The 15,588-nt window shown below is 39.8% G+C and overlaps 1 protein-coding gene across 4 annotated transcripts in view; it reads right to left on the minus strand.

Moving 5' to 3' along the window:
• Nucleotides 1-15,588, minus strand: part of pde7a (phosphodiesterase 7A) — a 147,192-nt gene that overhangs the window by 23,391 nt on the left and 108,213 nt on the right. For all 4 annotated transcript variants that reach the window (XM_051929171.1, XM_051929170.1, XM_028803576.2 and 1 more), the window contains one exon: nt 3,282-3,413. In XM_051929171.1, the coding sequence (XP_051785131.1) occupies nt 3,282-3,413 (132 nt within the window). The remainder of the gene's footprint in view (nt 1-3,281; nt 3,414-15,588) is intronic.

Below are 15,588 nucleotides of genomic sequence, written 5' to 3' on the forward strand. Positions count from 1 at the left end.
AACTAAATGTTACGATGGGGTTTTTCTTCAGCAAGGAAAGAATTCTGCTATCATCCAGCACAGTTGTCCTCCATAATTGTTCAGGCCTTATGGTGTTGCGGAGTTCACCAGTGTGTTCCTTCTTTTTAAGAATGTTCCAGAAGGTTCATTTGACCACTTCTTGTGTTTCTGCTGTTTCTGTAAAGGATTTGTTTTGCTTTCTCAGCCTAATGATAAACTGTTATTACTTGTATGGACAGCTCTTTGGGCCTCATAATTCACAGTGGCAGCTTCCAAAAGCAAATTCCACACTTGAAATCAATTCCAGACCTTTTACCTGTTTAACAATTAATGAAATAACGAGGGAAGTGTTCCCACCTGGCCATGGAACAGCTTGTCAGTCAAATGTCCAAATACTTTTGAGCCCCTAAAAAGAGGGAGACCTTGTATAAAAATGTCTGTCATTCCTACTGTAAACAGCTCATATATTTTTGGTAAACCCCTTAACGTAAAGCAGACAGTCTGCACTTTAATCACATAATGATTGTTTTATTTCAAATCCATTGTGGTGATGTACAGAGCAAATATTTTGAAAATTGTGTCACTGTCCAAATACTTATGGGCCTGACTGTGTATAGCAAACAAAAATTAAGTTACACCAATCTTATGTTGTAAAAGCAAAAAGGGTTCAGTATACATTTGTGCTGGATAAAAATAATAAAGGTGGCAAACTTTATTCAATGTCTCTGTAGACAACTATAAAAATGTGTGAAATAGTGATAATATTTAACACCTGAAATATATACTGTATTTTTTTTTTTACTTACTGCTCATTATAACAATGCTACTTCATTTCTAAATATGTGTTTTTTCTTATGGAAATAATGACAAAGCGTATTTAACTTAACAAAAGCATCCCTAATCTAAGTAAGGATACAGCAAAGTAAAAAGGTGAGTGAAATCTAAATGCATTACAAACATATTGCCGTACTGTGTTCCAAAGCATGAAGCGCACTTTAAAAACAGCTGAATCTTTCTAGAAAAGAATACAATTTCTTGCCCAAGCCATAAGGGGATATTAGCATGTGCTTGCATACTTCTGTGGGATTATTCTGTTAAAAGCATTTATTAGGGTATGTCAATAGTTTGTGTTTAACTTGAGTAGATGTTTTAAAATAATTGTTGATAAGGTAATTGGTGTCAAGGCAAAAACACAGTATCAGTAGAAAGAATGGGGGCAGAGAGACATCTAGAAACAAAGGAAAAATTATTAACCCGTATCTAGTTGAATGATCACTAGTCGAAATTCAAGCACTCATGTTAGCATCTCTGAATTACACTTGAATGATCTTGTAAAAATGATACACAAGAGCACATAACTGGAAAAACAGAATCTAACATCTAATAGTTGTTTTTTTTCTAAAGGGCTTTTACCAATAGTTTAAAAGGGGCAGTTTTGAGGTCTGGTACTATCCATCTAGTCTTGGCGTGCACTAATTGTCCATGCATCTTGATTTTTTAGTTGTTTCTGTTACACAAAACTATCAATACATGAACTGGAATAATTTAATGTACCTAGGCAAGTGTTCATTTAAATTGATTTTATTAGGAAGTAATCACCAAGTTATTTGTGTTTTACAGAAATATATTAATTTTCTTGAAGGAGATAAGTAAAATTGTGATTAATATGTAGTTAATTTTACTAAAAATGTTAATTGCAATTAATTATATATATATAAATATATATATATATATATATATATATATATATATACACACACGCACACACACAGTAGAGTCTCGCTTATCCGACATAAATGGGCCGGCAGAATGTCAGATAAGTGAAAATGTCGAATAATGGGAGGTGTTAAGAAAAAGCCTATTAAAATGTCAAACTATGTTATAATTTTACACATTACGAACCTAATACAGTGGAACCTCAGTTCACGAACGTCTCTGTACACGTACAAATCGGGTTATGACCAAAAAGTTCGCCAAACTTTTGCATCTGTTCACGACCACACACTCGTTATACGAACAAGCCAGTTTCACTTTCGGTTTGTGTGTGCCGATGATTTCCACACATGTTCAGTCTCTACCTGTGCATTCCCTGTGCAGCAAGAGAGAGAGTGCGGGAGAAAGAGAGACACAGACAGACACGCGCACACAAGAAAGAGACACACGCTCACACACGCGAGAGAGAGACACATGCGTGCACACACGCACGAGAGAAAGAGAGAGACACACGCGCACGAGAGAGAAAGAGAGATATGCACACACGCAAGCGAGAGAGACACAGGTGCGCGCGCGCACACACACACACGAGTGAGAGAGACTCAGGCACGCGCGCACACACGTGAGAGAGACTCGCGCACACACGCCAGCGAGAGAGAGAGAGACTCGCGCGCACACACGCCAGAGATGGCTGGCCACATAATCCACTGTAATCATGTTTTACAACAAAACAACAGAAAAATTTAACTGAAAAAATGAACTTGGCAACAAAATATAGACTACGCTCATGCTCGCAACTTGCAGTTCTTGTTGCCGATTGATGCGTTTTTTTTTTTGGTTTTTTTTTGCAGTGGGACGTCAGATAATACAGAATGTTAGATAAGCGAAGGTCGAATAAGCGAGACTCTATTGTGTATATATACTATATATTATATACATACATACATACATACATACTTTTTGAAGTACATATTGTTAGTGAGGTCTTTCAATGGAAGAGTGAAAACCTTGGCTTTGTTGAAATTCTTTAGTATGTGTCATATTACTTTTACTTTTTACAACCAGATTCACTGTGGGACACAAAAGGATTAAAACTGTTCAGTCCTACACCCTTTGCTACCATTTATTGCTAAATACATAATCAAAATAGTTTATTATTTGTTAAAGTGTTTTGCATGAATAGCGAGTTTGTGGATTACTAATTTGCTGCTGTTAAGGAAGAAACAATTAACTTAAAACCATAATAGTATAAATCAAATTTAAACACAAGTATGCAAAATGAGTAGCATGAACAATAAAGAGGCTGAAAACCATAAGCCAACATTTCATACAGAAATAAAACTACAATTCTGGTCATTTTTCAGATTGCAGATTGCAAGCTGCACATGCTACCCAGGTGAATGAGAAGTTCAGTTAACATAACAGCTTGCTCTCAAAAAAATATTCAGTAGTACTCCAGGAACAATTTTCTTTAACCTTAATCTAATACATATAACTTACATTAAAAGGGAATTAGCCAGAGAAACCTCATTAATAACAGCTCAGCATGAAAATGTCTTATACATTACCTTGTACAAAGATGCTAAGTAATGGTTTGTCTTAATGAGGAAGGACTGATTAACACCTGGATGATCCAAGTCATGTGTTGCAGCTGCCAAAAGACCGAGAAGAATATCCCATGGAGTAAGAGATTTGCAAAGCTTAAAGAAAAATAAAAATAAAATTTATTATTTCAAGAAAACAGAGGGCCAATCAATAAACATACTGTACTTATTTTAATATTTTATTGACTATCAAATGTTGTTGGATTCTATAAATCCCTTTTCAAGTCTGCTGATCCTAGTTGTGGTTGCAAGTTTCAGAGATACTCTAGCAGCAACAAGTGCAAGACAAGACATGTAAAACATGCAGGAACACACATGAATCTCACAAGCTAGGGTAAGGGGTTGTCAAACGTAGGACTCAAGTGCACACCCACCATAGTGCTACAGGGATAATCTAGACTTCAAAGGAAAAAGCCTAGTGGAAAAGAAAGCCTAAGAGCTTATGGTTGGAGACATTCTAGAAAGGGGACCAAAGGAGCAAAGAGCTTTATTACTAGGTGATTGCAACCAATTACTTATAACTTTGATTTAATCCCTACTTCCTGGGAAATGATTAGGGGGGAAAACAATTAAAGTGAAACGCTACTATTTAAATGGTCTCTTCAGTTTCAAAATAATTTCAGCTTCAAAATAATTTCAGCAGACTATACCCAGCCCAAATTTTGCCTTAAGTTAGTATAGTTCTTGCAACTTGTAGAGGTCAACCAAAGTGACACATTGAAAAGGCAAACATATAATGTGCTACATAGTCCCTTAAGATCGTGTGGTTTGAAGAAATATCCTTGTAATACTGGGGTACTGAAGTGTTATAGAACTTTTTACATTTCTTCTTTACATTTTTTCTACATACAACTACACTATGCTCTGTACTAAATGCCCTTTGGATCCTGTCTTCAACTAAACCTTCCCTCTCACATTTAACATAATTGCCACTTCTGTCTATATTTTATGGTTTGCACCACTTTAACTGTGAAAAATGTCCATAATTCCAGCATTAAAATATGTGCTGTGGTTCCAAGCTTGGTATTGCAAAAATCCTATAAATGCCATTTCCAGTGCATGGACAGGCCCCATCTAACCATTCATAGTTATAACAAAATGGCTTAGTTTGACTCTTTATAGCTCTTCTCAGAGGAATTCTGGCCCATTTTTAGTGTGGTGTGGCAGTGCTCCTCGACTTGTTTTTCATTGGACATCTACGGTTTGCCTATCCAACTCAGCAGAACGCTACAGCAACCCTCCTTCAGTGCTTTTTCACCTGTTGATCCCTTCACCCCTTAGACCTTCAACTTACTTGAATCTTCATTTATTCAAGTTTTCATACCACTAAATAGTATTTATTCATTTGTTTTTGTTCTAGGACATTAACTGTTAGGAGTATATTGACTTCAAGATATTCCATTGGTGCTATTTCTCAGTTCATGAACCCAAAATATATCATAGCTTAAATTGGTAAGGACCCAGTAAAATTAAAGAGTCAGTACAAAAAGGATTTTTATAGAGGAATATTTTTAGAGATATGTCAATTTTAAGGCACTCTACCATATGCAAGTTGTCATGTAGGCAAATGAAACTAAAATGCCAAGTTTTATTACTTTAAGCAATGACTAAGACGATTATAAAAAAAAAAAAAATAAAAAAAAAAAACACTTATTAACAATTGAATTGTAAACAGCAGCATTGTGCTATCCAAAACACCGATGCCAAGTTGCTTTAGCCTACATTGTTTGTTGCCTTGATGTGACCAATTGTGATTCTATGCATCCAACCCTTCATTTTCTGAACATGCTTTGGTCCAGTACAGGGCTGCTCCCTTTCCTGCATTCGTCTCCAGCCAGTAGTCAGAAGCTTGTTTTCTTCTCTTCTTATGGCAAGGTCTTGTGGGCAGAGTGGATTGCCTTCCTCGGCATGAAAAACATATTTCCTTTCTATAGAAACCCATCTGCCTGTAAAGGAATAGAAACCAGGCTGGAAAATCTCTGAAGCTCATTGCATTGACTGCCGTTCCTCTACTGTATACAACAGGAAATGAAAACAACAATCGTGTTTAATGAAACTAAACTAAAGCCTCACTAACACCAGACGTACATTTCAATGAGCCATCTACTCTACGTATGCACCTATCTTAGGGAAGGTACATTTACAGGATGCCCTCTACTTCACTTACTCACCCATGTTAATAAACACAACACTTTGCTCCAGAGCCTGCCTTTTGTTTAACTTGCTTTCATATGTAAGGAAATTCAAGTGGTCAGCAATTGCAGTGGACAATCCATCTCCATTATTAGTAAATGAAGGACAGCTGGTCAGGAACCCCTTAGAACACTGTGCACTTCATTTATGGTCTCTTCTAAGTAAATTAAATGAAAGCTACAGTACTTCAATTTATCAACAACATAAGGATGATAGAAATGGAGTTTAAAGACAATCTGATAAAATGCATCCATTACGTGGGTCATAGAAATTAAAACTAAATTGCACCTACTTCTCAGGATACTCAACTTACACTGTAAGTTACCAAATTGAAGAAGTAGATGGTGACTCTGACACATGTATTTGGCTCACATTCTTTCCAGCTATCTAATGCAATATCTGCAGTTTTATGGAGGGTATGTAAAGTCTAGATGGATGGCAAAAACAGACATTTATTGCAGCTAGAGAAAGAATGTTTGAAGTTAAGTTTTATTTTGTAAGTGAATTCAAGCTTCATTATGAGTGTTTTTCAATAAAATAACATCACAGAAAGGAGGGAAAGACTATATAAATAATGAATAGTGTATATGCTTTATTTCCTTTGTTTCAAAGCAAGTTGACATACTTCAGTTTAGAACACTTGTCTTAAATGAAAATGCAATTACTGATTTTATATCAACACTACAATATTTTCTAAAAGACAAATGCCATCTTCATTTGAAACTGGCCATTTAATGTAGGCTAACCAGAAATATTTTGCAAAAAGTGTTAAATCACTTAAAAAAAATGTATGATCATAAATTCTTGAGGAAAAAAGTTTACCAGCTATGCACAAATGTGCACAAAATAGTGGATGGGTAAGGAGTCAAAGAATAAAACCCAATGGCAATAGTGCATTAGGGATGTGAAAAAAAAAAAAAAAACTCTTTAGCTGATTTAACCCCATTCTTTACCCTAATCACAATGCAGTGCCTTCTTCTTTCCCAACCACTCTCCTGTGCATTCCGGAGAAAAGTTTGAGAACGGAGTTTACCTCATAAAAACTGAATCACAATGCTCTTTACAGAAAAACTAAGATTTCAATATATTTTATTTGGGAAAAAAGCATATATATAAAATTTTCATAACAGGATAAAACAAAATATTTTAACAAACCAGCCTCAGACAGATACAGGTAAAATGAGCTGCAGAACCATTCCTCAACCATCCTCCTCATGTTATATACACTCTTGATGGTACCCTCAGTAGAAAACTTAAAAAATGCAAAAGGTGGAAATTACCTTAATAATTACCTCAATTACCTCTTGGTGAAGAGGGTTTGGTGAATTAGAAATCATATTAAATGAGTCTTGTCTCACATTTTTGGTGTAGCCTCTTGTGTTTTGGAGAATGTTCCTCTATATTAGGTGTATTTACTTTTTATTAGAAAGTGGGTTTAAGTTTTTAAATCTTGCATTTAGGAACTGTGTATTCTTTCTAACTATGGATTAGTGTTGAAATGAACAATATTTGTAAATGTAGCCCTTCCTTACATGGGTTATTTACTTCTTGGCGTTTTGCTGAGATGGAAGGTGGGCACGAGAATGTGTAACCTAAGAACCAACTTACTTTGTGTTGTGTAAATAGGTCTTATCTGGTTTAATAAAGTTTACCCCAGACCACTGTTCTAATTCTTTTTATTCCCTTTATCACAAGTTGAATTGACGCTGTAGTGCTAAAATAAAACAACTGAGTCAGGCAAAATCATCGGCATCACATGCCACTTTTTAACCCCTTTGCATCTGCAATGCTGCTGCTTCCAGCATTTAATGAGTGAGAGACAGAAAGAGAGCACAGCTGGAAGGCAGGAAAGGCACCTTAAAAAGTAAACAAGAGAACACATGCTGCATGTCTGAAACCCCACCTCCCAACACTTAAGCATAAAACATGGAATAAACTGAGGAGGCTTCCTGTCATGCTAGCAGACAGAAACAGTGCTTATCAGAATATACCAAAAATAAGCTGAAAATCTGCAAAATCTGTAATTTGACATAAAAGTCCAGAATTCCACGGAAATGTACCCATTTCTGATTCTTTGAACAGAATGTTTACCACATGTCTTGGACTTCAACATCCCTATGATTCAGATCATTTTGCCAGAGAATATCTATACATGACATGGATACTTATCTCTACTCAATAAAAAACAGACAGGTGCTTCAAGGGTATGCTAACTCTAGTGAAAAATGGCCATTTACAAATTTGCATTGTAGCAAACAAAAGTTTTGCAGTATACCTACAAGTTTATTGAAATCAAAAATTATTAGTACTAAAAGATGTAAATGGATAACTTGACTATTAAACTTCTACAAACAGTGAAAAAATACTGAAATGTATTTTTATGTTTTACACATCCCGAGTTGAAAATATACCAACTGATGTGGTATACCAGATGAAACACTTCTATTACCCATTGCACTAAAAAGGACATGTTATTTTTTACATTGGTGAATAAGGGTTTTAAAAGTAATGTTTATATGCATGGACTTGTATGTGAACTGTGTGTACTATGTGAGTCTACAACTTTAAGAATATTAGCCAAATGAACCTGATGGGAATGTTCTTAGAAACGGAGGAGAAAACAGGAACAAGTTATGTTTTAAGCAAGCCAGTGACAGAGTGAGAAACAAGCTGAACTTTTACCAGTTCAAGAAAGGAGAACACCAGCTGTGGAATCCATTTTAGAAGCAGAGCACTAAGAAGTATGCAGATGGATATAAGGGATGCCTGTGTGCATAATTAATTACTACTTTTATTGTCTCTTAAAAAAAGCATTTTAGTCAGAACTTTTAATTATACTGTGATATGGATTTTTGGCCATAGAGGCAATTTCTAGGAGAAATGCAATTATGACGAAAAAACAGAAAACTATCCTAGAAATGGATTACGTAATATTTTTCTGAACATTTATGTTCAACATTAACAATATAATGATGGGGTATTAAATTTAACAAAAAATGTCAGGCTTGTTTATATAGAGTTTCAGATTGTGACTTAAACAGTCACAAATATAACATAAAATTATAATGTGACATAAGAATTTAGTCATCTTTAGCAACCAACACCACAATTTTATTTTTCTAGGTTGATATTTGTTCCTATTTTGTCTGCTGTTTCTTAAGAACCTCAACAACCCCTTTTGATTGTCATCCCCATGCACAGCTAATCACACACACAAAGTTAACTCAATATTAACATGTAGGCACAGCAAAGTTTATCATAAACAAGTTTATTTGTCACGTCATGAACAGCAGCTGCTTTACTCGTTGATCACTTGTTAGGTTGGAAAAGCATTTGCAACATAGGGACTACAAAGCAATTAGTGTGTGATAGTGGCAGCGAAACAAATTATATTTGTTATATTTCTGGTGATACCGAAACATGCAAAGCACACAAAGGTGACAATAATGCTCAAGCTATAGGATTATGGTACTACTTCTGAATCTATGCTGTGCGAGAAGCATTTCTGCCATTACCTGACTCTACAGGGACCAAAATTAATGTACTGGATTCAGTTATCTTTTACAGTATTTAAATCTGTTCATAAGTGATGACGTTAAATGTGGGACTAACAAACACTGAAACCCAATAGCAATTTGAATGCAATGATTGATGCCAGTTGTAAAAAGCTGCCGTTTTTTGCATGTATTACATATTAAGATATAAATAGAGTCTTAAATTGAAATACATTCAAGTTACAGCAAGATATACCCGATTCTTCGTAAAAATAATGTTTTTTCCTATGGTAAAGGAATTAAAGTATAAATATGCATTTACATATTTTTTAGGTATATACAGAGCAGAGCAACTAAAAACTTTATGAAATGTGGAATGAAAAACTCTGAAAATCACAGAAAGATAGGTCATATTGGAATGGATGCAAAAATTTATCTCACTTCTTGACTGAAATATTTTGAACTTCATTATGGTGTGGTTATTTAAGAACAGACATCATTAAGATCTGTTCACTGTTCCAGGCATTAACACTAGAATTACCAGAGCCTACGAAAAAACTCATAGATCCGGCCCACCTTAAATCGCTTCTTAAATCCGTTCACACCTCTCCGCCAGCATCCTTTGTCCTCTAAATGTGCTGATAAAAGACAAGCTGCCAGCAGCCGGCTATTCCATCCCCCCACCGACTTAGAACGTGCGCGAAGTTTTCCCAGCTCATGCCTTGATTGATTATCTGGGAGTGAAGTGGAGTTTTAGACTGGAAATAATAGATCGTTATTTGGAACACACGCATTTCATGCGTGTTCCGTTTCTACCGTAATCTGTGTAAACACATTGTTAAAACAGAAACTTTTTCATATTTTAATAATAAATGTTACCAAATGTAGTAGGCATAAACTATAGAATGTGTAAAGCCCGAGTTCCAAAGATCAAATAAACACTTTCACAAAAGCTTCAAGGAGGTTACAACAGTTTCTGTGGCGTAGCGCGCTAAGTTTTGCTTCTTAGAGCACAGCAGCTTTGCCGTGCCTCATAGACCTGAGTTCGATTCCCCGCTGGGGATAAAGTGTTGCTTCTTTTTATTTGGACAATTTTTATACATGCCTAGAATTGTTCATGGAGCTACAGAGCAGAGGAATTGGAGCTTGTGGCACAGTGTGGGTGAACAGGAGACACATGGCTTCACAGTTGAAGCCAGACTGGCTGAAGATGAAAAGAGGTGACAATACGGTTTTCATGCGGGCAGAAAACTTGGTGGCAGTGGCATGGCACGATGGCAAATGGGTGACTTGTCTCTCTACAGTACACACTAACAATATATGTGAGAAAGTGCAGCAACAGACAATTGAAAAGTAGGCACCAAAGCAACACATAATGTAAGCAGTGCAATGTGGCAATGACTGAAATTGGCTGCTTTGAGCGAGATCAGACTTTGCAGGACTTTGCTGTGTAAAATGTATGTGATATGTATGTGAAATCATATAGTATGCAGGCTCATACAACATGCAAGACAGTAACATAGATAGATAGATAGATAGATAGATAGATAGATAGATAGATAGATAGATAGATAGATAGATAGATAGATAGATAGATAGATAGATAGATAGATAGATAGATAGATAGATAGATAGATAGATAGATAGATAGATAGATAGATAGATAGATAGATAGATAGGACTCTAAATGTGTGCATTATATTTTTATGGTCAATGATTATGTCTCCGTTTGTGTTGGTAATTGCTGGGATTGCATTGCGAACTTTTTGATTGTGGATTTGTTCAGCTAAGAGCTTATTAGCTTTCTCTCCATGTTCATAGTAATGATGTCTTGATTTAAAAATGAGTTGTTCAGTTTCTTTAGTTGTTACGAGGTTAAGCTCTGAATGCAGAGACTGCCTTTTCCTATGAACAGCCTCCCTTAGACACCTGGCGTGTTCTTCATCTATTCTAGTAATTTTCTTGGTTAGCTTTGATACCTGCTTGCTTTCCAGTTTATTTCTGTGGGAAAGATAGGAGATAATCTGTCCTCTTAGGAAGGCCTTCAGGGTTTCCCAGAGTGTCCCTGCAGAGACCTCTGAGGATATATTTATCTCTAGAAAAAAAAACTGATTTGTTTTGATGTAAATTCTGTAAAGTTCTTGTCTGCTAATAAAAGTGGGTTAAGACGCCATCTGCGAGATGAGAATGTGGGACATAATGATTTTATCTCCAGGATCAGAGGGGCATGGTCGGAAATAACAATAGTGTCGTACTTGCAGGATTTAATTGTAGGCAAGAAATGGCTATCTACAAAAAAATAATCAATTGTTGAGTAGCAATGATGCACTGGTGAGTAGAAGGAATATGTTCTTGAATTTGGGTTTAGAAATCTCCAGGGGTCTAATAAGTTGTGGTCAGTTACAAACTGTGTAATTGTATTTGCAGTGTTGGATGTCATCGCCCCTGTGGCAGGAGACCTATCTAGGTCTGGATTTAAAACACAATTAAAATTCCCAGCCATTATAATTTTATGAGTGTTCACATTTGGAATGGATACAAATACATTTTGGAATAATTCCCTATCGTCCACATTAGGTGCATAAACATTTTTAATGTCTGGAAAACAGTTGGGATTAAATCACATAGAGATCCGTACATAGACAACATCTTTGCATCCTGTGAACAAATACATTCTAAATTTAACTTTCCAGCAACACATTTCTTTCACTATCTTCAAATTAGAAACTTTGTTAAACAGAACCTACCCAATTTCCCTCATCTCCCACCTCCCTCTATGCTGGAAAAAATACTCATCAGTTTCAAGGACTTAGACAGAATCTCTGCAATATATAAAACCATTTTACAGTCCCTCCCTTCAAATATCCAAGAGGACAATGGGAAAAGGATCTCTCCCTCAACATATCAGAAAAGGAGTGGAAGGTAGCAATGCAGAGAATTCACTCGAGCTCCATATGTGCAAATCACACAATTATTCAACTAAAAATTATATATCGAGCACATCTGTCTCGCTTAAAATTATCTAAAATGTTTCCAGGGCAAGATCCAACCTGCGAACGCTGCAATCAAGTTCCAGCCTCACTGGGTCACATGTTCTGGGCCTGCCAGGCACCAAACTAACATCATTTTGGGCCAAGATTTTTAAATGCCTTTCAGACAGCCTTGGTGTCACAATCCCTCCTAATCCACGAACAGCTGTGTTTGGTGTACTTCCAGAGGGGCTTAAAGTGGAGAAGGACAAACAAACTGTAATTGCCTTTACTACACTATTGGCACGTAGACTTATCTTGCTCAACTGGAAGAACCCTAACTCTCCCCTTTTAAGTCAATGGGTAACTGATGTTATATATTATTTGAAATTGGAAAAAATAAAATTCTCACTTAGAGGATCTGTGCAGAAATTTTTCCAAACCTGGCAGGATCTGATCAATAACATTTTAGAATAAGCTTTTAAAGCACTGAGGAAGCAGATTCTCTACCTTTTTTTTTATCTTCTCCATTTATCTATATTCACTTATTACTCTATTTGCTTATTTTTACCAGGTTTAAATTTTATTCTGCTGGCCATGCTCTCTTTCTGAGAGGTGGGGGTTGATTTGTTTTCAATCCTATTCTTGTAAAATTGATGTATTTGTATGGAATGTTGTGTGATTTTAATAAAATCAATAACAAAAAAAAAAAAAAAGAAGATCTGTCCCCTGTTCAAAAACTTGTATGACAGAGGAAGGAACATAATTTGTGCTGTAGTTTTGTATATGCTTGGTGACATTTAATATTAAGAGCTGACAGAACAATCATCTTATCGTGGTGGAGGGGTTTGTGTGTTCCAATGATCCTAGGAGCTCTGTTGTTTGGGGCTTTATGCCCCTGGTAGGGCCACCCAAGGCAAACTGGTCCTAGATGAGGGATGAGACAAAGAGCGGTTAAACAAACCTTCTATGATGAATGAAAACTTTGGACGGCGTTTTCCCTTGCCTGGACGCGGGTCATCGGGGCCCCCCTCTGGAGCCAGGCCTGGAGGTGGGGCTCGATGGTGAGCGCCTGGTGGCCGCGCCTACACCCATGGGGCTCGGCCGGGCACAGCCTGAAGAGGCAATGTGGGTCCCCCTTCCCATGGGCTCACCACCTATGGGAGGGGCCAAGGAGGTCGGGTGTAGTGTGAGTTGGGTGGTGGCCGAAGGCGGGGACCTTGGCGGTCCGATCCTCGGCTACAGAAACTGGCTCTTGGGACATGGAATGTCACCTCTCTGAAGGGGAAGGAGCCTGATCTAGTGCGCGAGGTCGAAAGGGTCCGGCTAGATATAGTCGGGCTCACCTCGACGCACAGCTTGGACTCTGGAACCAATCTCCTTGAGAGGGGCTGGATTCTCTACCACTGTGGTGTTGCCCCCGGTGAGAGGCGCCATGCGGGTGTGGGTATATTTACTGCCCCCCGACTTGAAGCCTGTACATTGGGGTTTACCCCGGTGGACGAGAGGGTAGCCTCCCTCCGCCTTCGGGTGGGGGGACGGGTCCTAACTGTTGTTTGTGCGTATGCGCCGAACAGCAGTTTGGAATACCCACCCTTATTGGAGTCCCTGGAGGGGGTGCTAAAGGGCATACCTTCTGGGGACTCCCTCGTTCTGCTGGGAGACTTCAATGCTCACACGGGCAATGACAGTGAGACCTGGAAGGGCGTGACTGGGAGGAATGGCCCCCCCCGATCTGAACCCGAGTGGTGTTTTGTTATTGGACTTCTGTGCTCGTCACAGATTGTCCATAACGAACACCATGTTCAAGCATAGGGGTGTTCATATGTGCACTTGGCACCAGGACACCCTAGACCTCAGTTCGATGATCGACTTTGTGGTCGTGTCGTCGGACTTGCTGCCACATGTCTTGGACACTCGGGTGAAGAGAGGGGCGGAGCTGTCAACTGATCACCACCTGGTGGTGAGTTGGCTTCGATGGTGGGGGAGGATGCCGGTCAGGCCTGGTAGGCCCAAATGTGTTGTGAGGGTCTGCTAGGAACGTCTGGCAGAGCTCCCTGTCAGAAGTAGCTTCAACTCCCACCTCCAGCAGAACTTCGACCACATCCCGAGGGAGGTGGGGGACATTGAGTCCGAATGGGCCATGTTCCATGCCTCTATTGTTGAGGCAGCTGACCAGAGCTGTTGCCGTAAGGTGGTCGGTGCCTGTCGTGGCGGCAATCCCCGAACCCGTTGGTGGACACCGGTGGTGAGGGATGTCGTCAAGCTGAAGAAGGAGTCCTATAGGACCCTTTTGTCCTGTGGGACTCTGTAGGCAGCTGATAGGTACCGGCAAGCCAAGCGGAATGCGGCTTTGGTGGTTGCTGAGGCAAAAACTCGGGCATGGGAGGAATTTGGGGAGGCCATGGAGAACGACTTTTGGACGGCTTCTAGGAGATTCTGGTCCACCGTCCGGCGTCTCAGAAGGGGGAAGCAGTGCAGTGTCAACACTGTATATGGTGGGGATGGTGCGCTGCTGACCTCGACTCGGGACGTTGTGGGTCGGTGGGGGGAGTACTTCGAAGACCTCCTCAATCCCACTAACAGGAGGGTGCATGGGAGTTTGCCCAACCAGTCTACATGTGTTTTGTGGACTTGGAAAAGGCGTTCGACCGTGTCCCTCGGGGAATCCTGTGGGGGGGTACTCCGAGAGTATGGGGTACCGGACCCCCTGATAAGGGCTGTTCGGTCCCTGTACGATCGGTGCCAGAGCTTGGTCCGCATTGCCGGCAGTAAGTCAAACCCGTTTCCAGTGAGAGTTGGACTCCGCCGGGATGCCCTTTGTCACCGATTCTGTGGACAGAATTTCTAGGCGCAGCCAGGGCGTTGAGGGGGTCCGGTTTGGTGGACTCAGGATTGGGTCACTGCTTTTTGCAGATGATGTTGTCCTGTTTGCTTCATCAGGCTGTGATCTTCAGCTCTCTCTGGATCGGTTCGCAGCCGAGTGTGAAGCGGCTGGGATGGGAATCAGCACCTCCAAATCTGAGACCATGGTCCTCAGCCGGAAAAGGGTGGAGTGCCCTCTCAGGGTTGGTAGCGAGATCCTGCCTCAAGTGGAGGAGTTCAAGTATCTCGGGGTCTTGTTCACGAGTGAGGGAAGAATGGAGCGTGAGATCGACAGGCGGATCGGTGCGGCATCCGCAGTAATGCGGGCTCTGCATCGGTATGTCGTGGTGAAAAAGGAGCTGAGCCGCAAGGCGAAGCTCTCAATTTACCAGTCGATCTACGCTCCTACCCTCACCTATGGTCATGAGCTATGGGTAGTGACCGAAAGAACGAGATCGCGAATACAAGCGGCTGAAATGAGTTTCCTCCGTAGGGTGTCTGGGCTTTCCCTTAAAGATAGGGTGAGAAGCTCAGTCATCCGGGAGGGGCTCAGAGTAGAGCCGCTGCTCCTCCGCATCGAGAGGAGTCAGATGAAGTGGCTCGGGCATCTGATCAGGATGCCTCCTGGACGCCTCCCTGGTGAGGTGTTCCGGGCACATCCAACCGGGAGGAGGCCCCGGGGAAGACCCAGGACACGCTGGAGGGACTGTGTCTCCTGGCTGGCCTGGGAACGCCTTGGGATTCCCCCGG

The sequence above is a fragment of the Erpetoichthys calabaricus genome, chromosome 6 (genome assembly GCF_900747795.2).
Source record: "Erpetoichthys calabaricus chromosome 6, fErpCal1.3, whole genome shotgun sequence".
NCBI lineage: Eukaryota > Metazoa > Chordata > Cladistia > Polypteriformes > Polypteridae > Erpetoichthys > Erpetoichthys calabaricus.